This window comes from Cyanidioschyzon merolae, chromosome 5, assembly GCF_000091205.1.
Source record: "Cyanidioschyzon merolae strain 10D DNA, chromosome 5, complete genome".
NCBI classification, from domain to species: domain Eukaryota; phylum Rhodophyta; class Bangiophyceae; order Cyanidiales; family Cyanidiaceae; genus Cyanidioschyzon; species Cyanidioschyzon merolae.
In genome coordinates, this window is record NC_010131.1 from 188,718 (window position 1) to 212,830 (window position 24,113).

General features: G+C 50.7%; 7 protein-coding genes across 7 annotated transcripts, besides 1 other annotated feature; 5 read left to right on the forward strand and 2 right to left on the reverse strand.

The window, feature by feature from the left end:
• Window positions 1-209: 209 nt before the first annotated feature.
• Window positions 210-824: a sequence feature (possible transcribed region).
• A 1,906-nt stretch (window positions 825-2,730) lies between these two features.
• Window positions 2,731-4,404, forward strand: CYME_CME067C (exonuclease I; the record flags this gene model as incomplete). Its single annotated transcript, XM_005535524.1, has 1 exon — window positions 2,731-4,404. One exon carries the CDS (start codon window positions 2,731-2,733, stop codon window positions 4,402-4,404), a length of 1,674 nt encoding a protein of 557 aa, XP_005535581.1.
• A 224-nt stretch (window positions 4,405-4,628) lies between these two features.
• On the forward strand, window positions 4,629-5,603 carry CYME_CME068C (hypothetical protein, conserved; the record flags this gene model as incomplete). Its single annotated transcript, XM_005535525.1, has 1 exon — window positions 4,629-5,603. One exon carries the CDS (start codon window positions 4,629-4,631, stop codon window positions 5,601-5,603), a length of 975 nt encoding a protein of 324 aa, XP_005535582.1.
• A 680-nt stretch (window positions 5,604-6,283) lies between these two features.
• CYME_CME069C (hypothetical protein) lies at window positions 6,284-7,228 on the forward strand (the record flags this gene model as incomplete). The annotated part of the gene is made up of 1 exon (XM_005535526.1): window positions 6,284-7,228. The coding sequence occupies one exon, from the start codon at window positions 6,284-6,286 to the stop codon at window positions 7,226-7,228; it is 945 nt and encodes a 314-aa protein (XP_005535583.1).
• A 1,531-nt stretch (window positions 7,229-8,759) lies between these two features.
• CYME_CME070C (unknown [2Fe-2S] ferredoxin) lies at window positions 8,760-9,335 on the reverse strand (the record flags this gene model as incomplete). Its single annotated transcript, XM_005535527.1, has 1 exon — window positions 8,760-9,335. One exon carries the CDS (start codon window positions 9,333-9,335, stop codon window positions 8,760-8,762), a length of 576 nt encoding a protein of 191 aa, XP_005535584.1.
• A 2,541-nt stretch (window positions 9,336-11,876) lies between these two features.
• CYME_CME071C (similar to DNA topoisomerase VI subunit A) lies at window positions 11,877-12,962 on the forward strand (the record flags this gene model as incomplete). The annotated part of the gene is made up of 1 exon (XM_005535528.1): window positions 11,877-12,962. One exon carries the CDS (start codon window positions 11,877-11,879, stop codon window positions 12,960-12,962), a length of 1,086 nt encoding a protein of 361 aa, XP_005535585.1.
• Window positions 12,963-13,035: 73 nt separating this feature from the next.
• CYME_CME072C (hypothetical protein) lies at window positions 13,036-14,772 on the reverse strand (the record flags this gene model as incomplete). Its single annotated transcript, XM_005535529.1, has 1 exon — window positions 13,036-14,772. One exon carries the CDS (start codon window positions 14,770-14,772, stop codon window positions 13,036-13,038), a length of 1,737 nt encoding a protein of 578 aa, XP_005535586.1.
• Window positions 14,773-18,529: 3,757 nt separating this feature from the next.
• CYME_CME073C (ATP-dependent RNA helicase p47) lies at window positions 18,530-19,897 on the forward strand (the record flags this gene model as incomplete). The annotated part of the gene is made up of 1 exon (XM_005535530.1): window positions 18,530-19,897. One exon carries the CDS (start codon window positions 18,530-18,532, stop codon window positions 19,895-19,897), a length of 1,368 nt encoding a protein of 455 aa, XP_005535587.1.
• Between the last annotated feature and the right edge of the window lie 4,216 nt (window positions 19,898-24,113).

Consider the following 24,113-nt stretch of genomic DNA (forward strand, 5'->3'; position numbering starts at 1 on the left):
CGTATGCTCTGGCGGCTGCCGTGCATACTAACCAAGGCTTCAGCAACGGGATCATGGTGCGCTTTCTGGCAAATATGGAGAGTTTTCGGTGGTTTGCCTGGGAAACCCGATTCGACCAGACAGCAGCGAAGAGAAGTCTAGTGAGCATGCGCGGAAGTGACCCGCTTGTGTTATGCACCAAGGCTACCATTTCTTCGCTGCGAGATAAAGTTCGCTTTCTTTTATGGTTCTGATAAGCTCTCGAAATGCGGGGAAGCCAAAGAGAAGAACGAAAGCTGCCCATCCCGCTGCTCGGAGTCCCGCGCCACTATCCCAACGACAACGTCGACGAATGTAGGAAAAAGCAGCTATACTCTCGATGAAGTGCGCAATGAGGGCGCCCCAAAAAACCGTCCCAACCAGAACAGGTGATCTGAGAGTCCGTATACAGATGAAGGAAGCTAGGCGTTTCAGTGTCCGAAAACGTCCAGCTGCGACTGAGCTGGGCTGTGGAGCTGACAAACTATAATAGCCTACCGTGAGCAGGAGCAAGCCCGCAACAAGCAACCATGGCAACACGCCTCTTGGAGGGTGCGGTCGAGGCACAGTTGGTTGGGTCATATTTGCTAGAAGCGAAAACGTCGCTAAACAAGAAGAAAGCTATCGCAAGTGCGCAGACGATTGAATCGCAAGAAGTAACGACTCTTGACGATCTTTTCCACCAGCTGAGCTTCTTTTCCTCAAGAAATAGAGCCTAGCTTGCTCAAGGTAGTGGAGGCGTTGTCTAGGGCGCTTTCTGCTTGCGCCAGACGCACCGCTCAGTTGGGATTATTGCCGCCGCAGGTACACCTCCGTTCCTTTTCCGAGGATATGCAAAATGCCACTACGGTTTGTAGTCGTCCACGAACCGGTTGCATGGAAGCGCTAGGCTTTTGCGCAGTACGCACAGAAGACGGTAGTGTTGTCCGCTCTGACTGGCTCAGTCTCAGCGAATCATAGGCATATGGCGCGCAGGAGAGAGCATTACCACTTGTAAGTTGCTATAGTCATTCAAATCAATTGTTTTCACCCGAGCTGCGATGTATAGCCGGAGATCGTAATCATGATGCAGTGTAGAGTACAGACTATAGACGAGCTGCCTGGTGGATCTGTTCTTCACTGAAAAGTGCATGGAGGTCTGCATTCCTCCTTCAGCTCAGTTATGCAACAGGACTCAGATGGCTGAGGAACTCTGAAACAACCAAGAATACGCGCTCCGCGCCAAAAGCCGATATTCTCGAAGACTGGATGCGGTCAATGGTAGAAAACCACCCGTTGATCACCTGTTCTGGAAGGAAATAGCGACGATAGTAGCCACCATGGGCGACTCTGTTTCCCACCAGCTTGTTCGTGTGGTGCTGAAAACTCTAGGGTACAGTCGCTAAAGAGAGTCCGGGTCCACGCATGGCCATCTTCCACCGGCACCAAAATGGCAGCGTTCCTGGAACTCAGCGATCAGTATGACGTCCACGGACGTCGGTTTGTTTTTTCCCAGTCGATGCGGCTTCCTTCGGACGAGGCGGTCGGTGCGTTTATGGGTATCCTCGGAGATGGCGTCTGTGCTATGTACGAACGAACTTGTAGAGAACGAGCATGTCATCAACTGTTCGAGCTGCAGTGGATTCTTTTGGCGGCCTCAGTTTCGCTCATAGACAAGACACATACAAGAGCAGCAACGAATTCGTCGAATCACTGAAGACGGTTCTCTGACGTCTTCTGACAACCCTCTGTTGGACAACGTGACATTTCACGATTCTTCTTGCGTTCGAGTCTCTGCAGATTCTGTTGGAATAGAGCCGCTTTTCATTCCTCCGTACGCGCCGTAGTTTAACGCCATCGAAGAAGTCTTTCTTATCGTCGAACGTGGTGATCGCTCCACTGGGCGAACCGCTGAAGCTTTGAGCATATGCTGACACAGGAGCATACTCCTTCGTTGTTTTTCAAATCCTTCTGCCATCGGGAAGGTCCTCAACTGAGCTCAAAAAACAAGTGCGTTCATTTTAAAAAATAAATAATCCAAGGAACAGTTATGGACATTGAAGTCGAGGATTCTAGAGGCCTGGTGTCGCCAGGTTCGAAAAAGAAACGAAAAATCCTCTTCTCGCCGACCATCGAGCGAAGGACAGCATATGCTGAAAAAAAAGAGAAAATGAGGTGAGATAGGCGAGAAAAAGTGTATACCCGACGGGACGATGACGAGACTGTAGTGGCACAGAGGGCGCGAGTTCGAGGACTCCTTGCACAAATGAGCTCCACCAGCTGCAGTAAATGCTTGGAGTCCGTGAACCGAGATTATAAGGCTGGCACCACTATCAGACGATGTCTGGTGCTATAGACGAGACCCGCGGAGCTGACGCGAGCCAAATTTGTGGCGCAGCCTCGTAGGGTCAAGGTATACAAGTAGACGCTGACGCCGACAGTAGGGAGCGGGTCCAAAATGTCTGGAAAGCGTCTACGAATGGATATGTACATATCTTGTATTGTAGCGGAGCATTTCCTCTTCCACTGACGATGTATGTGTAAGAACTGTGTTCGCACGTTGCTGTTCATCACAACATCCCGTGCAAGAGTCGTAGGCCGCAAATGAGGTGATCGCAGTTGTATACAAATTTGTGTAATATCCACAAAAGGTCGCCTGCGCACGCACCCGACTGGGAATTTGAACGTCGCGCTTCGTTTCCTGTAATACACCAGGATCGTTTCGAACTTTTCATGGGTATTCAAGGCCTCTTGCCCATCATAAAACCAGTCTGCTTCCGCAGACACATATCCGACTTTGCTCAGAAGCGGGTCGGCGTAGATGGCTACAGCTGGTTGCACAAGAGTCTCGCTGGCTGTTGTATAGCGTTGGACCGGAGTAATGGCACGACAGCTCCACGCGTAGAGCGTACAGAACGTTTTGTTGAAAATTTTCTGGGTCGCGTGCGTATGCTGCAACACTACGGCGTCTCGCCTTTGATTGTTTTCGACGGGGGAAGAATACCTGCTAAAAGTGAGACGGAAAAACGTCGAGCAACGCTCAGAGCAAAGAATCTGGAGCTTGCTACGCAAGCGCTGGCTCGTGGTGAAATAGAACTCGCTCAGAGCTTTTTGCAACGCTCTATCGACGTGACCCCTGAAATGGCTTACGAAGTTATTAAAGCTCTTCGGAAAGAAAATTTTGATTTTCTCGTCGCGCCGTATGAAGCAGACGCTCAGCTGGCGATGCTTTCTAGAGAAAATCTCATCGACCTCGTTATCACTGAAGACTCAGATTTAATCGTCTATGGCGCAAGGAGTATTCTGTTCAAGCTAGATCGCTATGGCTACGGTGACCATGTCGAGCAGAGAAGCCTCGGAGCAGTCACAAATCCGAGTTTACTGACGTTCAATCCCGATATGCTTCTCTATATGTGTGTCCTCGCAGGATGTGATTTCTTCGCTGGAATTCCCAGGACAGGAATCCGCAGGGCCCATGCCCTTGTCCAAAAGTATCGCAAACTAGACAACATTTTGCTCGCTGTGCGAAGCAAGAGACTGTCCGAGGATTATGAAGCGTTCGAGCGAGGCTTTCGAAAAGCAATCACTGCTTTCCGTTACCATCGCGTATTCGACCCCAGAACTCGTCAGGTAGTGCATCTGAATTCGCTACCATCAGCGATGCAAAGCGATGAACTAGACGGTATTCTTGGGCCGGCTATAGAGGCTGGAATTGCAACCAGGATCGCCGCAGCCGACCTATGCCCCATCCAGAAAATGCCATTCGACAAAGGTGTCCCAGTTGAGGACGTTCAAAATTCGATTATCGAGCATCTGCCTACCAGCAGACGGGCGCTTTCGCGTGCAGGCGGGCGCGTATTCTGGGAGCAAGTTCAAGTTGAACTGATGCAAGCCTCGGCCCGAAACCGGCCGCACCAATCGCCGACTCAGGTGCCGCTGCCAAAGAAAAGAGCCGCGATTGGGGTAGGCTCACGACCAGTCTCGATTGCGGTCTCCGCCGAAGAGCGCACGACCTCGATTCCTGAGCTAGACGTGCAGCCGGGTCCAAGCACAGCATTTCATGAATTAAGCGTGGGTGAAGTCGTGACTTTTACCCAGAGTCAGGTTAGTGAACGCTCAGTTCATAGAGGACAAGGCCCCGCGCTCTCTGAAGACCAGCCGCTCTGCTCTCTATGTTCTTCCCTGAACTCTCAACCAGCAACTGCTACACACATATTGAAAGAGCCTGGCACTTCTCCTTCCAACGAATCACGCATCCGTTTCCCTCAAGAAACTTCGGGAAGCTCGCCTCTCGTGGAGTGTACCCCTGAAGCTTCGTGTGCCAGCGCATACAGTCCTTCCGTGGCATCCACGACGTCTCCGTGGCGGACAAACTCACCCGTTGTATGGCACGAAACCCATGACTAGCGAGTGCTCGTCTTCAACAATGCGTGTCTCAGGAGTATCGCCTCTCTTTTCGGACGCAGAGGCTGCACCTGTCTCTTTTCATCTGGTCAAAATGCTTGTCAAAGGAAACTCTTTTCAACACTGAACCAAAGTTGATATTGCCTGCAGGTGCAAAGACGTGAGCAGTGCTGTAGCGTGCGCCGATTAGAATTCGACATGTATCTCTTCCTCGTACAGTTTAGGATATGGAAAGTGTCTTTACTAGAGCCTTCGTGTACAGCGTCGTCTATCAACTTCTATTTTTCACTGCCTCGGTTGTGCTCGGCACTGACAAACTAACTGACTTCGCTGGTGGCACGAACTTTTTCCTCCTGGCCCTCTACTGTTGCTTGCAGTGTGAACGGAGGACGTTCCGCCTTAAAGTTCTCACAACGCTCATCAGCGTTTGGGCGTTTCGTTTATCGTGCTTCCTTTTGTACCGCATTATACTGTGGTCAGAGGATCGGCGTCTGAAGGAGTTCCGCGCTAGCATTTGGAAGCTAGCGAGTTTTTGGTTCGTTCAAGCGGTATGGGTTTGGGTCACATCGTTCCCCGTGTTGGCACTCGGCTCGGAAACCTCTCAAGCACTTCCGGTCAAGCCCTTGTGTACTCTGGATTACGCTGGCTGGCTTCTCTGGCTTGGCGGTCTCCTGTTAGAAACCGTGGCGGATTTTCAAAAGTTACAACACAAGAAGAGAGCACCGGAACTGAATAAAACTCCTTGGTGCACGGATGGCGTCTGGCGCTTCTCACGGCACCCGAACTATTTCGGGGAGCTATGTGTTTGGTGGGGAATATTCCTATCCAGTTACGCTGGAGTCGAGGACTCATTCCCGTTGTTCGTTGCCGCAATCGCATCTCCTGTTTTCGTTATGTTGTTGCTGCTCTTTGTCAGCGGCATGCCTTTGCTGGAACAGTCTATGAATCGAAGGTACCAAGGAAATACGAAGTTTGAGAATAGAGACGGACGTGAAACGGAAGCTCAAAGACTTGCAGAAGCATTCAAGGCGTACAAGAACTGCACTAGCCCGTTGATTCCGCTACCACCGTTGGTGTACGCATCACTGCCGACAGTCATCAAGCGAACAGTTTTCTTCGAGTGGAAGATCTACGAGGCGGAATCAGCTCCTAACGAGTCCCAGAGCGACCGCTCCCGCGATTCATCGAACGCTCGCATGTAGACCGGGACCCAAACAGTACCGAAGAAATCCCGTTTGGGTAAGGTGAGAAAGCGCAAGTCGAGATCATCGGTGACCAAGTCATAACCCGAAAATGGTTTTATTACGCGCTACCCGAAGCCTTTACATTCAAAAGTTACAAAGCGTCTCATATATTTCTTTCCTTTTCGGTCCTTGAAGCCTTCCGGGGGAATCATTCCAAACCATCAAGTATTGTTACAAAATTGTTGTCTCTGTTTCATAGCGAGTTTTTCCATACGCGTTTTCCAGTGATTTCGAAGACTACTTTGTCTGCGTTATGCACAGACAAACCTGAGCTGGCCTACTCATAGCGAAACTACAGAATGTGCGGAAGAAAGCCGCCGTCCGGTCGCTCTGCAGCGAGTCGATGCACTAAGTTCGTCTCTTGTGTACATCGGCCCCAGTGCACATCTCTCTGAGTGGTATATCAAGACATGCCACATCGTTTCGCTCTTGTCAACGAAAATGAGGATGAGTATGCGTGGCAGAGAATGCGAAAGTGTGCAGTGACACAATCGCTGGGCTAAAGCATGCTGGCAATGAACGTGTTGTAAATCTTCTATTTCTGCGAAAAATCATCGACGACATGCAAATCGAAGTTCACCGCGTGCATCGACGACACCGTCGTTGAGGCCGACTTCGAGAGTCACGCCGATACCTGCATGCAGAGCGGCTCATCCGAGGAGCGCGTTTCCTCACACATGGAGGCGCGTGATAGTGCTCCAACTGCATCTAGTATGCCATCATTGAGGCTGACGGCGACGGCGACGGCGACGGCGACAGCGAGGCTGACATATGCACACGTATCACGTCCGCGTCCGCCAGCGCATCTACCACGTTCAGACGCATATGGTGGCTCCCCGAGTGCATCGACGACATCATCATCGACGGCGACGGCGAGGCCGACATGTGCACACGAAGCAGCTCATCCGCCACAAGTGCATCATCTAGGCTCAGGCGCATGTGGTGGCTCCCCGAGTGCATCGACGACATCATCATCGACGGCGACGGCGAGGCCGACATGTGCACACGAAGCAGCTCATCCGCCACAAGTGCATCATCTAGGCTCAGGCGCATGTGATGGTTCCCCGAGTGCATCGACGACATCATCATCGACGGCGACGGCGAGGCCGACATGTGCACACGAAGCAGCTCATCCGCCACAAGTGCATCGTCTAGGCTCAGGCGCATGTGGTGGCTCCCCGAGTGCATCGACGACATCATCATCGACGGCGACGGCGAGGCCGACATGTGCACACGAAGCAGCTCATCCGCCACAAGTGCATCGTCTAGGCTCAGGCGCATGTGGTGGCTCCCCGAGTGCATCGACGACATCATCATCGACGGCGACGGCGAGGCCGACATGTGCACACGAAGCAGATCATCCGCCACAAGTGCATCGTCAAGGCTCAGACGTGAGCCATATAAACCATACGACGAAGAAGTTGTTGTCGTTGTGGTTGTTGGCGAGGCCGACGGCGACGGTGAAGGCGACGGTGAAGGTACTAAGATCGGATGCAAGACGGTGCGGTCCTGATTTATCCACAACGGCAGAGCAAGCACGTTGCAACTGCAGAGAACAGTGCAGATCACGAACACACAGATGATATTCTTTGCAATCGACATTTTGCTGTGCTGTAACTTACGTGCCGTGTGCGCGCCCTTTGTAAACTCCAACCACTGTAGTATATATGTGCGTTGCACGCAGCCGCTCAATAATTACGCGGCGATCGCGAGGCATGCGTGCTGTCCCTCCCGTACAGCGAACAGCGCACTACGCCAGGATCCGCCACGTGTGGATCCGGAGGCTCGATGCGCGGGGGAATCCTGGTGAGTGAATCGCGGCGCGGGAGAAATCGCGGCGGACACGTGGCAGCGCTCTCCTCCACGAATGCAGCTGGCCGTGCAGCAGATGATCCAAGTGATCTTTTAAGTATTTAGACATAATGGTCAGCTTCATCACTGTTCCCTGCGAAGGCCCTGCAACAATACGTAGATGGGGAGAACAAGCATATTTGCAGACGAGATCTCGTACGTCGAGTAGTCCCGAAAACTATAAAAGTCTTCGTATGGAGCATTTATGGCAATTGTAAAGGACCTTTCTGTGAGTGAGTGAGTGGGTTCAGACCTGCGTAACGCAGTACCACCTCTCGGGGAACAGGTAGGTTGCTTTCCAGTGAGTGGCGCATTGTGATGTAAAAGGCTGGAAGCTTCAGTTAGCGTGCGCGAAACTCAAGAGACTTCAGATCTGATAAAACACGACTTTGCAAGGTAAACGACACGTATTTGCGCCTGAGAGAAAAGCCACCCGCATAATCATTGCGCTGAAAAATTGCCGATACACGACATATCTCGGGGGCACTGCTCCCGGAACAGCACCTCCTGGAGGCCAAGACCGGTGGATTCTAGGGGCTGAGTCTGTCGAAAGCATTCCATACGAAGATGCGTTAGGCTTTAGATGCGCTGCGTCCAGGTAAGGCAGCCGCACCGCAACCTAGATGGCGGCAGAGATCGTTAGGATGCCTGGAGCATCCGATTGCAGCTTTGGGAATGCTTGAAGTGGACACTAGCACATGCGTGCCAGCGGCTAGGCCTCAAGACAGTGATTTGATGTTGCCATATGAAATAGTAATTTCCTATACTTCGAAAGAAAGCCGCTATCCTGCAAGTTTTACGCCTCATCTTCCACAGAAACGAACGCGTCTCTCCAATGGCTCAGTGAGTTAGTTCTTCTTCGCATTCTTTTAGAGTATAGGTCATTTTGCACGCCGCTCCGTTCGACAGCATGGAGCAACGTCTTGCGAGGAAGCAGCAACGCTGATTAACAGCCAACGTGACACGCAGGCATCGAGGCCATACCTCGGTCTCGACCGCCGCTAATGGTTTTTCTGTCGAATGGCTTCTCGTACCTGTATACTGGCCAGTTTCCGACGTTGCAGCACACAACGCCGCGGAACAGACGTCCGTCAAGGCGACTGATGCATGAATACGAAACAGTTGCTTCGCAATGTTGGGCAATGGCCGCGATGCAAAATCTTCCAGAAACAACTCAGCGGTAGTAAAGAAAAGGAAGATCCTGCGAGTCATAAGACGAACTGATTCTCTATAACCTCAAGCCTTCGTTTTGGCTGTTCGAACCTACTGTGGTTTGGTACGGACCGTTATAGGGCCCTCAATCTTCGTACAGCAGCTGAGGCGCCAGCTGTCCGGCGCTTGCTTATTCTCGAATATTCGAGCTTCCCGCCAGCCACGGGGATTTGTGTTATACTGGCCCTCAGTGATATCGACGATGCATGTGCCACATTGGCCGCCACCGCCACAGTTTGTTAGCTTGCCTCTCAAAGTGTACACATCGATTTTGTTTTCAAGCAAGACCTTTCTCAGGTTTGAACCCACAGGGGCTTCGAGGACGCGCGGTTCGCTTTTGCCCTTTTCATAGACGGTCACCTGCACCTTCTGAACTGAGCCAGCTGGCGTCCATGAGAGAAGCAGATTATGTCGTCTAGGTCTCAAGCAAACTTTGTTATTTTGACAGTAGCTGGAGACGTGCTGGGAACGCTTTCCGGGGCGGCTCTCTACGAAGAAGCGCAATGAGGGTACACCTACGGTAATAAACGAGGACTCGACCCTGCTGCGGGTGTCCATTCTGAAAGTTCCAGGTTCCAAAGTTTGTAAAACGGCTGTGTTCGTCCCTCCGTGCCCGGTCTGCAACATGTACTCCCGCTTCCGAGCAACGCAGTGCTTTAGCCTCAGGAGTCCCAGCCGGCGTGTACTCGTCTGCCGCGTCCGCTCTGCGCGACGTCGCCGATAATGAAGGGCTACGCGCGCGATTTCGCATGACGGCAAATGGTGGGCGCAGGATAAAGCGTTCGGCTTTCAGTGAAGGTTCAGAGCCCGACGCTCGCACAAGCACTGTATAGCAGTTTTCTCTGCGTGTCGCGCCAGCTACGTCAGTGTATCATCTCCAACCGAGTCACAATAAAACGGGAGGGGGCCTGTTCGATATCTCGAGCGAACACGCTCAAGTAGGGTTTCCTTCCCACTTGCGCCAAGACCAGTCCTCACAGGCTCTATCTGTGACTGCCTCTGTTTCCTCTCTCTTATCTCCTGCTGTAAACACGCGAGTCGTTCATGCCCCTCCAGCTCCGTAGTCAGCAGTCGAAGGGTGTTGATATTCGCGTTAATGTCCGGATCTGGGAGCTTCCCGCCGCTGACGACGCATTTCAAGCGCAGGCGGGAGGGACGATCTTCGCCTCACTTGTCTTCCGCAGCGTCTTTGCATGCATGCTTGACGCGCCCAGCGCAACGGTGGCAGTTGACTGCGGTCAGGTGCTCCCACATGACCACCATAACGCGTCCAGATCAGAGCGCCGCATGTAACTTTTGAACGCTTGCTTCCTGGCTCGATACATGCGATAGACGGGTCCACGTGGGCTCCACTGCATGCCCTCATTCGTTGCGATGCTCGGTGTCGTCCCAGAAGATCACGGGCATCTGCTGGGCGATCTCCTGGACGTGTACTCTGTTAGCTGTGCACGCAAGCCCACGCTGCTCCAGTCGATACGGGATTTGAGAAGCGCAACAATGTCCATGAATAATCAAGGGCCAAAAGAGTTATCCAAGGTAAACAACGAGCCGGGAAATTCCGATTCGTCTACGCTACCTTTTTCCAATTCGTTGACGCACGCTCCACTGGAACCGTCCGCTGAGGTGAATCCGCCTCGAGTCCAAAACCCGTTCCGATGCAAACACAAGAAGCGGAAGCCTCTGGGTGTAAATTCAAGGGCTTCATCATACTACCGCGGAGTATGGTTGCGCCTACGGCTGTTAAGAAATGAGAATTTGTCTTTCGAATGGAATAGATGAGATAACGTGGGAGCATCGGTAACCTTTGGCATGGGGCGTAGAAGAAGTCGTCAAGGGAACAAGCAGACAATATCCGTCGTCAGCCTAGCAGCGCGAATTTCGGCGCTCATGAGTTGCCATGAAGCAGCAAGATCGAAACCTTTGAGACGTTCTATTTGAGAATGCTGTGCGTAATGAACGGGGAAGATCGACGGTCTGAGATTATCATGTGGAAAATGAAAACGGTTACTGCACGAACCCTTATTCAAGAGCGTCGCAAATCATCTTGACTCCGGTGACGAATCGAACTCTAGTGACCACAATCTGAAGGAGTTACGAAGAAAGGACCACCCGAAATCCTCAAACGACTTACGCATCCATTACTTCTCATGACTGCGCTAGGAACATTAAGTCTGGAAATCGAAGCAGAAGGTCGGAAAATACTTCGAAAGGCATGAATAAGGCGGGCAGCTTGGTACACCATTTTAATCCTAAACTGGTGGTAAGCATTCAAAATTGTAAATAGAACTGCACTTTTGAGTGCCATTTCTTGGAAATGGTACTGGAAGGAAGAACTGTTAATACATGAAGCTTCATCACAAGACTGCTTGAACAACCTTTGCGGGCCGTTTCCGATGCTGAAAAGACGCGACGGTCCCGCTCTAAAGATAAACCAACGTCATGGATGGCGTGAAGTCGACCTTGAATCTATGGTCTCTGTGCGCGGTCGAGACGACCGTCTCGTGGCAATGCAGACTAGGTATCTATCCGAATTACATGTTTTCAAAAGAAAGAGCACGGAGCTTTCCATAGAATTTCCAGAACGCTTTTTTTGAAAAACTACAAAAAACCATTTTCCCAGCACGGGAGCATTTACAAACAGAGTCCGGGCTCGATTACGCTAGCCTGTTGACGCACATCTGCACAAGTGAAACGCTGTAGCGTTTTCCATACACTGGTGCGTTATTTTGTAACACAAAGTCTTTTACTCACTGCTGACGCGATCATAAATTCTTGGAATTATATCACGTAAGGTCTGGCATCTCACAATACCAAAACATATTTAGTCTTGTCGCGCAGCTCCGCAGCATCAAGCTCGAGTCCGCATGGCGCTCTGGAATAAGTTCTCTTGAACGTTTGCTTGCTCTTGAAGTCAGTGCAACTCTTAGGCTGAAGCGCGTTCCAAGAGGGAATTTATGGTGGCTGCATACATGCACGTAAAGGATCCTGATTCATGGCTCGATCAAGGGCATCATTATGCCCAGCGGGCATCACTGGCGCCACTGGCGGGAGCGACACGCTGATGCGTGTAGGTTGATTTCGGAGCACGCATATGGCAGTCCATACGTGCGAGCGGCGCGCTGAGCTGCTCTTAATCTTCTCGCGTGTTGCTGGTATCGACGAAGACACATGGACAGGTCGCCTCTAGAGAAAATAGAAGGGCTTGCACTCCGGATACTAAGCAATTTAGATATAGTGGGTTTGTCTAAAGAATGGGCAGCTGCTGTCCGCATATTGTGTGTCTTGCACCGGATCAGATGCATAGAATGGCAGCAGTATGGACCGTTTGCCGTATGTAACCAGGGAAGTTTTACCTTTCGTGACCTTTTTTACCTCAGCAAATCTGACGAGGTCCTTAATCCTCTTGGTGCAGGGACAAGCGCTGCTTATGCTTCTTCCCCATTTCGGGAGAAACTCTCAGTTCGAAGCACCCGCCGCGGCCTGATGCTGCTCGAAAAAGTCTTTCAAGAACCAGAGTTGCGGTACCAGCTGGGTGCGCTTCCTATGCCGAAGGGCATTCTATGGGCGCCGTCAGGATTCGTTTTACAATGGAGCCCAAACAGGGATGTCCACCATGAACTCGAACTCAGTAGCGTCGTTCCGGTGCCGCCAGAACTTGGTAGAGCGAGTACAACCTTTCGCTTACGGCTCCACGAAGCGCACTTTGGGAACCCGAATTTTGGAGCAAAGCTCCGAGCAGTGTTGGTCGTGGAGAAGGAAACAACTTTTCGAGCACTGCTGAGGGGCATCCATGATCCCCCTGGTAAGTTTCTTCGCTACGCGCAGCTAAATAGAGTAGCAATGATTAGCGGCAAGGGTTACCCAGACCGGGCCACAAAGGTGCTCGTGCGGTATCTCGCAAAGACGGAGGGAATTCCGGTTTTCCTGTTGACCGATTGTGATCCGAACGGTATCGCGATTGCGCTCCAGTACGATGGTGCAACAGAACGCATCGGCGTTCCTCTTCATGGCCCCGAAAACGCTGGCTTTGCAGCACTTCGTCTACTTGTTGATCATGACCACAGTCTGTTGAAACAGCTCCAACGTCGAATCACTTGCATGGACGGCATTGGAGCCAGCCTGCAGCCGCCACTAGCATGGATGGCTGCGACGGGATACAAAAGCGAAATCGAAAGTTTGAGCAATCCCGACCTCACTGAATTCGTCATCCGTGCACTCAAGCAAAGACTCAAAGTGTACTCTGTGCACAAATGACTGGCTTCAGCAAGACCCAAATGCCCCTTGCGGAATTCGAAATCCGTGCGCGCATTTGAAGAACAATCAAACGCTAATTTGCGGACGGGTGATAAGCTTCAGCAAGACACAAAAGTCTTTCAGCTGCTGTCGCCAATTCTTGCCGCGACCAAGGATCGTGCGGCAGATTCGGCAGGCAAGCACGACACCAGAGTTGCAATGCCCAAGAATGGATATCGGCTCCGGTGCTGCGAGACTGTTCCAGCCTCGTCCTGCAATGCAGAAAATGCACGAAACTTTTCCCTTGATCATCGTGTCTCTCACCGTGAGCTGCATACCGTCGAATTTCGCGTGGAAATGGATGCGGTAGCATTAGGACCGTCTTTGATTCAGAAGTAAAACTGCTTTTTTGATTCAAAAGCTCATCTATGGAGGCGGTGTCCAAGGCACGGCAAAAGTTGCTGAGAGCCTCTGGTAAGGTAGACTCATCATTCGCAATAGGATGCTTGACGAAGCCAGGCAGCCGTTGTTTCAGTCGCATACACCATCCCTTATCGACGAATTGCCGGAGCCAGCCTGCCGTGGATAGATTGCAAAGATCGAAGTTCTGCGTCGGTACGTCATTGCTCCCGGCAGAGTTCCTAAACAGCGAAAATGGTGAAAATCCGGCCCGCAAATCGAATATGCAACGATGGCGAAGGCCCAAAAGGTTACCGCTCATTGCGACTCGAAGCCTATGCTCCAGCGGATGGGCGTCCAATATTCTATTCACAGCTAGCGCGGTGGCAACACTCGCAGTCCAGCCAAACGAATTACAAGTAAGATCCTCGAAAGACAGGCCCCGTGCATCTAGCGTCCACAGCCGTTCGCGTTGCGTATTCCGCAGATTCCTCGCACGAACAGGCAAGTATGCGATGTGATCATTTTCCCCCGAAGCACTCGACGTGTACAAGCTGCTAACAAGTAGCGCCTCTCCAATTTGCCCCACATTGACATCCAGCTTCGGATCAATGGAAAAGATAAAAAAATTCTTTTTCGTGCCGAAAAGATCCGAAAGTTCTTCAACGAGCCCTGATAATACACCACCATTCCCTGCGTGCTCCAGGGACCCATGGATGTCAAATCCCGTGAGAGAATCACAGGTTTCCGCGAAATAACGTACTGCATCCAGGAGCTCTTCGGATTGTTTTTTGCTTTGCACGGCATCGTAGCCCCTTTGAAATAACTCTAGGTCGCGAACAAACTGGTTCGATAATGGTGTGTCTGCGATATCGGGAATTCTGGTTTCAGCAAACGTGGTCGAGGATGCCTTTGTAGACTCCAGATCGTGCAGCAGAGTCTGAGTTCGAATTTTTGACCGACTACTCAGGGGGAACGCTTGGAAGTCTGTCCAGTGCCGTACACTTTCCTCGAAATTATACGCGTCCGGTGATTTCACCGTTCCGGCCTGTCGATCAACCTGAAAAGCATGCCTTCTGTCATGTTGGCTGGAAGAGAGGCGTTCAGTCGGACCCTTCCATAACGTCTTCGAAATTGGATCTTCGTGCGGTTCGAGTGCCCTGCTGATAGGAGCTTCACTGCAATCAAGTGAACAGTGATCCAGTGCAACAAGTCTCGGCACGACTTGGCCAGCAGTAGGTCCTTCATCTGGCTCCCAGAAAAACTCCCGACGCGCTGCCCAAAACCTTTCCTCGACAGACGAGAGACATTCGTGAGAAACCCCACCACTCGAGACCAGAGTGCTATTGTAATATAAGAGGTTCCAAAAGTGTGACCCGCAGTAGCTTGCAGCTTCTCCCAGCTGTACTACAACAGAGTTTTTCTCTACCATATGATCACCTGTCGGCCCCGCTCAGGCGCCCGAAAAGCAAGCAGAATAGACTGAAAAACTTGGTTCTCCAAAACTGAAGCGACTCCGAACTCACCTGACTTACCCGTTGGAGTGATTTATTTCTTACGCGGCAGCACGTCTCGCAGGGCTGGTAACGCACTCGCTCATAGTCGCTAAGGCGGTCTCTGCCGGTCGCTGGTACCTGAGGTGCGCTCACAAACCAACAGCTGCACTGCAGCGAGGACGCACTATTTGAGAACGGTAACAACGAGCAGGACTGCGGCCCGTGCGGAAGAGTTCGTTAGAAACCGTAAAAAAGAAAAAGTTTCCCTACCAGCACGTAAGAATGAAAAAATTTCGTACAGGAAAATGCTTGGGCTCCAAATCAACGCCGGCATTTCCGCGAAGAAACAAGACAGCGAACATGTTGCCGCCGTTCTATTCATGGGATTGCCGCATGCTCCGCCAAAGTCACAATAAAACGGGAGGGGGCCTGTTCGATATCTCGAGCGAACACGCTCAAGTAGGGTTTCCTTCCCACTTGCGCCAAGACCAGTCCTCACAGGCTCTATCTGTGACTGCCTCCGTTTCCTCTCTCTTATCTCCTGCTGTAAACACGCGAGTCGTTCATGCCCCTCCAGCTCCGTAGTCAGCAGTCGAAGGGTGTTGATATTCGCGTTAATGTCCGGATCTGGGAGCTTCCCGCCGCTGACGACGCATTTCAAGCGCAGGCGGGAGTGACGATCTTCGCCTCACTTGTCTTCCGCAGCGTCTTTGCACGCATGCTTGACGCGCCCAGCGCAACGGTGGCAGTTGACTGCGGTCAGGTGCTCCCACATGGCCACCATAACGCGTCCAGATCAGAGCGCCGTATGTAACTCTTGAACGCTTGCTTCCTGGCTCGATACATGCGATAGACGGGTCCACTTGGGCTCCACTGCATGCCCTCATCCGTTGCGATGCTCGGTGTCGTCCCAGAAGATCACGGGCATCTGCTGGGCGATCTCCTGGACGTGTGCTCTGTTAGCTGTGCACGCAAGCCCACGCTGCTCCAGTCGATACGGGATTTGTGCAATGCGATGTTTTATATGACGAGACACAGAACGATGGGGGAATTCATGCTGAAGAACAAGTCGAGAAGCTTCAAACGGTTGACGTTCCGCTCTTGCGAAACGGTGAGGCAATCTTCGTTGGAGACAATCGCTGCGATTGCTAAAGTCCGGGCCCATGACCCTTCTCTAAGAAAATAGAAGAGACATGAGCACCTGGGCGCATGTCCCGTGAGAAGTATCAGGCTGCTGTCGAACGGCGTTTTGCCGATGACGATAAACAGATGGCGATTCGTCTTTCGAATGGAATCAATCATTTGGTTTCATACGTTCAGTGAACTTTCGGCTTGAGCTTGTGAAAAAGTCGTAAAGGGACTACATCGAGGATTCTTTTCGATTCAATCCACCTGCGATAATTGCTGCGCCAGTGAGTCGTTTTGAAACAAAAAAATGGAACTATGAAGAATGCGAGGTTTGAGCTTGTGAACCGTAAAGAAGGGAGCGGAGTGGAGGATTGTTTGTATAAACCTGATGACGAGATCTGCAATTTTATCAGTGCATGTTCGATTGCGTTGCAAATCAATTTTATTCCGGGGACCTAACGCTTTCCTACGGCAAAGCGTCGAAGCAGCTACTCCGCAGAGAAAACCGGGAATCCTTAACCTAGGTTTGGATCCGTGAGCCGTTGTTGTCGCACTTCCAATGTGGAGTTTTTCGATCTAAAAAAATTCGGGAGAGAATTGTAGAGCAGGAATCGGTAAGCAGTACAGTTTTCCATTCTACGATTCTTTGAACTCAATTTTGTTTCAACCCCGCTGAGTGTAATAGGATTCTATTTCATCGTAAAGAGCAGGATATCGAAATTAATATGCAATGTACCCTTTAGACATCAGTCGAATTGCCTGCCGAATATATTCTTTACTGTACAGTGCAAAGAAGACTGCATTCCTCCTTGAGGTGAGCCATAGAACATTACTCACATGGTTGAGGAACTCTGAAAGAAAAAAGTACATGAGGTCCGTATCAAAACCTAATATTCTCGAAGACTGCTTGCCGGCATTTGTATAAAACGACCCGTCTATCACCTGACGGAAAGCAGAAGCGGCGATAGCAGCTTCCAAGGCTGTCTCTGCCTCTCTATTGTTTGCTGTTCTGGTCCTGAAAACACTGGGACACAGTCGCAAAAAGAGAGTCCTAGTTCACGCATGGCCATATCCCGCTGAAATCGCAACGACAATGAACCTGACACTTCTCGATCCGCATAAAGCACAGGAGTGTCGGATTGTTTTTTGATTCGGTCCGCCTCTTTTGGACGAAATAGTCGGAGCGTGAATGTGTATTCGCGGAGCAGGAGCACGTTGCACGTAAGATCGAGCTCGAAGAGAACGACGACATCATCTGTTCTAGGTTTAGTGGATACACTTGGCGACCTCAGTGTCGCTCGTAGACGAGGCTCATACAACAGCTCCAACCAACTTGTCGAATGATTGAAGACTTTTCCCTGACAGCTGGCGACTTTGTTCTGTTTCGTCACGTGCCATTTGCAAATTCTTTTTGCGTTCGAGTTTTTGGGGATTTTGTTGAAGAAGTGCTGCTTTTCATTCCCTCGTTCGCCCCGAGGTTGAGCCCAATCGAAGGCGTGTTTTCTATCGTGAAACGTAATGATCGCCCCACAGGACAAATCGCTGAAGCGTTCGGCACACAGTGACACATCGGGGCACATATCGTCTTTCTTCTGCAAGTGCTTCGCACTCCGAGAAGGCCCTCACTTGGGGTCATAAACAAGTGCATTAATATTGAAGTAATGCATAATCCAAGCGAGAGCTATGGACATAGAGGTCAAGGATCGTCGAGGCCTGATGTCGCCAGACTCGACAAATGAAACGAAAAAATCCTTGTCTCGCGAACCAATCAGTGAAGAAGAGCAAGTGACGAAGAAGAAGAGGAGGAAAGGTTGTCAAGTAATGTCGTCTGTCTGAGTGCGAGATCACGGGACTGCAGTAGCACAGCGAGCACCAGTTCGAGGACTACTCTCATTGGTAAGGTCCAGCTGTGGCAATAAATACATGGAGTTCTTGAGCCGAGACTTTAACGCCGCCATCAATATCAGACGGCGTGCGGTGCTCAAGAAGAGACTCGAGGAGCGGACACAATCCGACTTTGGGGGACAACCTCTGATTCTAGATGTGTACAGGGAGAAGCTGGAACCGATATCGAGCGCCCTGCCGAAATTGGCTGAGAGGCTTCTGTGAGTCTTTATCAATACACCCTCGATAGTTGTAGGTCATTTTTCGTTTCTTTGCCTGTGTGTATGATGTGCATGTGTATCGTGAGCCGACGCCCTCCGTCGCACGGCAAAACCGTTCTGTCTCCGTGCGACGACCGCACCGGCGCTACAGGCGCTATCGCGGACGCTACCGGCAGGCATTCAGCAGATAATGGAACCTACGGAACGACAAGTATACCCGGGAAGAAGTATCAGTTATGGAATTTGAAGGTAGGTGCAGAACGATAGGTGCTTCGCCGCGCGCTGATAGCGAGCGCACAGTCGCGGAAAGCCGGCCTGCGTCAACAATTTGTCAAGTACGAAAATCCCTGCCGCAGACGCTGCGGCGCGCGCACAGTGTAGGTATTCCGTCCCGCGCCGCTAACTCTAGTTAGTTCATGCTGTGCGTTGGACGAACCCGGACCAAGTATACAATAGAGTAATGCCAGCAAAAGCGAATACTTCCGTAGCGAGTCACGCGGAGGTGCCACCAGAGGAAGAACTCGTAGACTACGAGGAGGATCAGGAAGAGAACGCGTTGGCTGAGGAAACCAACGATGCCGCCGCGGATCAGGTTGCTGACGCAGAGTCTACGGAGGGTCAGCAGGCGGAGCCACAGTTGGCGAAAGGCACTTATGCTTCCTTGCACTCGGCCAACTTTAGAGACTTTCTTCTGAGATCGGAGCTCTTGCGTGCAATAGAAGACTGTGGGTTCGAGTCTGCGTCTGAGGTGCAAGTGCAAGCGCTGCCACAGGCTGTTCTAGGAACGGATGTACTTGTCCAAGCCAAGTCTGGGCTGGGGAAGACTGCTGTCTTCGTTCTCGCAATTTTGCAACAGCTCGAACCGGAAAAGTCAGAGAACAGTGTGAGCGCAGTTATTTTAGCACACACCAGAGAGTTAGCTTACCAGATCAAAAACGAGTTTGTTCGCTTCAGCAAGTACTTGCCAGACGTTCGCTGTGGCGTGTTCTACGGGGGCGAACCGATCAAACAACAACTTGAGCAGCTGGCAAGCTCGGTTCCACACATTGTCGTGGGCACTCCAGGTCGCCTTCTGGATTTGGCTGTGAAAAGGAAGGCGCTGGACCTGAGCAAGGTTCGGTTTTTTGTCATTGACGAGTGCGACAAAGTACTCGAAATGCTTGACATGCGCGCAGATGTGCAGGAGATATTCAAGATGACACCGCGGAACAAACAGGTAATGATGTTTAGTGCGACGTTGCCACCAGAGACGCGAAGCATCGCGCGCAAATTCATGCACAATCCGCACGAGATCTTTATAGACGACGAGAGCAAGTTGACTTTACACGGCCTGTTGCAGTACTATCTGAAGTTAGAGGAAACAGAGAAAAACCGGAAGTTGAATGATCTCCTGGACGCTCTGGAATTCAATCAGCTGGTTATATTCGTACGTTCTGTTCAGAGGGCCAAATTTATCAACCAAATGTTGAAGGAGAGCAATTTCCCTTCCATTACGATTCACTCTGCAATGCCTCAAGAGGAGCGCATAAAGCGCTATCGAGCGTTCAAAGACTTTGAGGCGCGGATTCTGGTGAGCACGGATCTCTTCGGGCGCGGCGTCGATGTTGAAAGAGTCAATGTTGTTATTAATTATGATATGCCAGCGGACAGCGATCAGTACCTTCACCGCGTTGGGCGTGCGGGTCGATTTGGGACCAAGGGGCTGGCTATCAGTTTTATTTCCAGCGAAGAGGACAGCGCTGTTCTCGAAGCAGTGCAAAATCGTTTTGTGGTCAACATACCTGAATTGCCCGAGAGCATCGATCCCTCCGCGTATATGACGGCGTAAATTCGTGGCGAATGCCCCAATTTTTTACATTTCCGTCAGTCTACATCCATATCAGACCAAAATGGAACACGTCGCCACACCCTAGCGCCCAAAGGGAGTCTGGATCCCTTCCGACTTGCATGACACCGGGCCTTTGCAGGATTTTCCTGCGAGTGCTTCTTTCTCCTCAATCTAATCTCCAGATTTCAATGCGCTGGACTCCCGTTGTCCTAAAGCTTCATAGTCTGTAGTGGGGGAGGGGGGCGCTGATGGCAGCGTTTAAGTCCCGAGCTCGCGGCTTTTTCGCTGTTGTTCAAGCATTTCTTCAACGGACGCAAGTCATGATCCACATATCGCATCTTCATTTTCATCTTATTTGAATAAAGTCCTGGTGCGCCATTCGCTGCGAAACACTTGCACATGGCTAGGTGTACTCGTAAGTGTCCGCCACTGCTAATCATCTCCCGTGCGCCGGCCTGAGGAGCGAGACAACCCTGCTCCATCGCTTGGTACAAGCCCCTGACCGGCGCAGAGGGCTTTCCTGAATGCATCCTGCAGTTTCCGTCCTTGGCGCTTTACACTGAAACTACGGGCGTCTTCTGGGCAAAACCCTCTGTGAGAATGCTGCTCGGTGCAAGCGCAAGCGCACGCTGTTCGATGCGACAGAGAATTTCCGGAACATGGTGCTGTTCATGATGGGACAATCACCAGAAGCACAATCCGCGCCGGAAAACGAGTCGAAAAACCTCGATCAGTCTCTGCCGCCATTCTCAAAAGCAGTGGCGCGCTTCCGACTGGAGGCGTTTGCTGAGATGACAAGAGTCCGAGTACGAGACCTTTTTCCATACGGGCCGAAGAGATGGAAGCCTCTAGCAGTAGATCCCGTAAGGGATATTTTGCTGGTGCGGAATCCCGTTCCGCCCGCAGCCATCCATAGATGAGAAATAATGCTTCGAGCGGAATCGATCATCTGATCGGAAAGGATCAGTGAACTTTCCGCAAGAGTCTGTAAACAAGTCGTCAAAGGATGATGCTGAGTTTTTCTCGCATGAATCCACTGGAGCGCATTGCTTGGCCCAAGAGTCAACTTGAAATAGGAAGATCGAAACCTTTGCGAATGCGTGATTTGAGGATACTGCACATCAGAAAAGGAGAATCATGGAGCATGTATATATGAACTGGATAATGATATCGGTTGCTTTATCACACTTGTTCGAGAGCGTCGCGAATCATCTTTATTCCAGTGACGCTACGAATTCCTGGTGCACAAGGCCGATGGAGCCACTCTGAAAACACAACCAAGAATCCTGAAACTGTGCATGAATGCATAAGCACCTATTACTGAACTTGAATTATCAAAACTGTACATCTATAAAAAACATCCGATGGTCGGAATAGGATCAGCGGTTAGATGTTCCGTTTCGTTCCAACATTTGTGTAGATAGCGAATAGCGGCCTTCATTTAACGATGCAGACATTCTAGGGCTAGCAGCTGGACGAGACAACCTTCGCATTATCTTTGCTCTGAACGGCGGGCACCCAAAGAGCAAATCACCAAGCTCTAACTGGACGACTGTCCCCTCTTCAGTATACTCCACCCCACATGGTCTTTTAAAAATACTACCAAAGAGTCGACAAGGTCTGAAGATTACGTATCGTTGAAACGAACGATGCTGGAGAGAGGCGAATGCAAAAAATATTCGCTAGTATGGGGGACCATCGCGTTTCGAACACCAAAATATCGATCTTTTTTTGGAGCGCGAAAGCTTCTCACTGGGGGAACCGGTTTCCATCAAACTCGATGAGATTTTATTCGGGAAAAGTGGCAAAATTGCAAATGGCTCCTAAAGGGCGGGCAAACCGCTGGTCGTACATAGGAGACGAACGAGTATGCCGAGATCATGAGCCCTAGTAGCATATCAGCCAAATGATCGCCCACGAATCGTCAGATGAACATGATCCCTTAGCACTTTATATTTCGAAGATGCGCACTTCATGGCTTTTCCATCCCAGACTTTACTGTCCTGCCTTTGACCATCTCCTTCTTCATGACGCAAAAGTGGTCAACAAGCACGCAGCTGAGACTTGTATCGAACCGCTCTTCATGCCACCCTAGTCTTCTTCGCACAACGCAGTCGAATGCGTATTTCCTGTTATGCAAACATATCATTCGCCCACGGATTCATAATCGCATCGTTCGCATCCTGGAAATCGTTCATCGACATATATTTCTTCGACAAGTCGTCCTTTACCTTCACTAGCGCAATACCGCTCTGTTGCTTCTCTGATCTTAAGCTGGAGGGAACTGGGTGGCGCGTCGGTCTACGGGGTGCTTGCCACGAGGTGGGTGATGAAAGAAAGCACTGAAGGAACAACCAGTCCAGACATCGAAAACGCCGCTTTTGAGTCCCAGCGTACACCAAGCCCTCCCAGGTTCCGATGGTAAAGAGCGATATCGTGCGTAACGACCACATGGATGCTACACCGTCCAGAAAAATGAAAAAATGACCGTTTGAAGAAGAGAAAGATCCTCCCGTAAAGAGGACATGGATACAAAGGGTACATGCCGGGGCGGAAAGATTCGTATGCTACGATTATCCAGGTTTCCCTCTCATGGCATATCACCGGTTAGAATCTCCCAACAAGTAAGATTCAGCACTCCACTAGAGATTGTTCAGCCTCTTACTCGAGGTAGAATTGTCAAGCTTTCTTCGCCATGACGTACCTCATCGAGCAAAACTTCACTGGAGTTCCGGAAGTACGGCTGCCTGCTGTCCACGTTCCTCTGGAATCTTTCGATCAAGCCTTTGTACGGCACCATAAATGATGCTCGAAAGAAAATATGGAAGACAGTCAGATCGATGGATCAGTGATTTGTGGACGCGCTTCCCTGAATACTCCGACCCGTTGTCATGCCGCCTCTGAGAATGGAACATCTACAGCGCAGAAGCCAAGAAGCACCTCAAGAACAACATCATAACCATCGCCGGTTAATATCGGGCACTTTATGAAGCGCACCTTTTGGACGTTTTACGCGCAGTAGCCTCACATTTACTAGCATGTGCACCTGGAAACTGATTGAATCGATACTCGGGTTTTCGATGGATGCAAATGAGGAGCCGGTGGCGGTATCGCTCGAGTTGGTAGCGACTTCGGCAGAGATGTCGCTACGAGGGCGAGCGGCACTCCAGATGGTCCAAGCTCATCGTGATATGCTGGACCTCGAACCGGACGGGCGCCATATCCAAAGGATGGTTGAAACGAGATGCCTGCCTCCGTTGCATCTTTTGCTACTGTATGTTCCTGAATAGAGCTCTCCAGAGCAGATCAAAGTCGCCGTTTGCTTGCGTTATTGCCTTCTTAAGCAACTGTACGATTTGGTTGCCAAAAGTCAGATTCAGGCCCAGTGTATCACTGTAGACTCTTCTGCGTCGTATTGTGTATGGCCTTATGAGGGAGCCGCGATCGTTCTCTGTATGAAAGTTTACAGCATTTGAGCAAGTCTCATAGAAACTTAGTGGAGCTTGTTCAAGGATCCACTTTAACAGGAAGGATGTGGAAAGAAGTTCTCAGGAAAGATTCAGAACGACGGAATATCAATATGAACGCACTTTTTGAAACCCAGGTGCGGATTAAGCTGCGCAACACATTTGCAATCGTTCAAGATATATGAAGAGAAATACTTCGTGGTGAGCGTGGATCAAGGATTGACGGGCATCATTGCTATCGCAATGCCTCTCTGTAATGTTGACGGAGCGAAGGATTTGATCAGAATGCAGATTACTTTGCTCAGCTTTTCAGAGGCTCGATGTAATCTGGAGTCGGTTATGATTCAGGCCAAGAGGCTTACCAACATACGGACTGACAGGGTATCGACCGTCTTCCACACTCTGAGAACCGTATTGGGCTGTGAAAGAGCTGTGCATGTTTTATTTAGTGAACGCAAAAGCATCCATATGACCGATGCAGACGAACTTTGCAGTCGTGCACGTGAAAGGGCCTTGTTTGCGAAAGGATTCTAGGGTACGGAGGCAAGAAGCGTGCATTTGCCAACTTGTTCAAAGAAATGAAAAGGCAAATGAGCGGTCAGACTCGTCGTTTGGTGGTAGAGAATGGCGCTAGACGTGCTGTCTTGTTCAAGCTCTGCACTGGAGCTACTTCAACGAGCGCATACAACGAGGGCAGGCACTGACTCAGCACGATTTCGATCAATGAGTTCTGGACAAAACACAAGCAT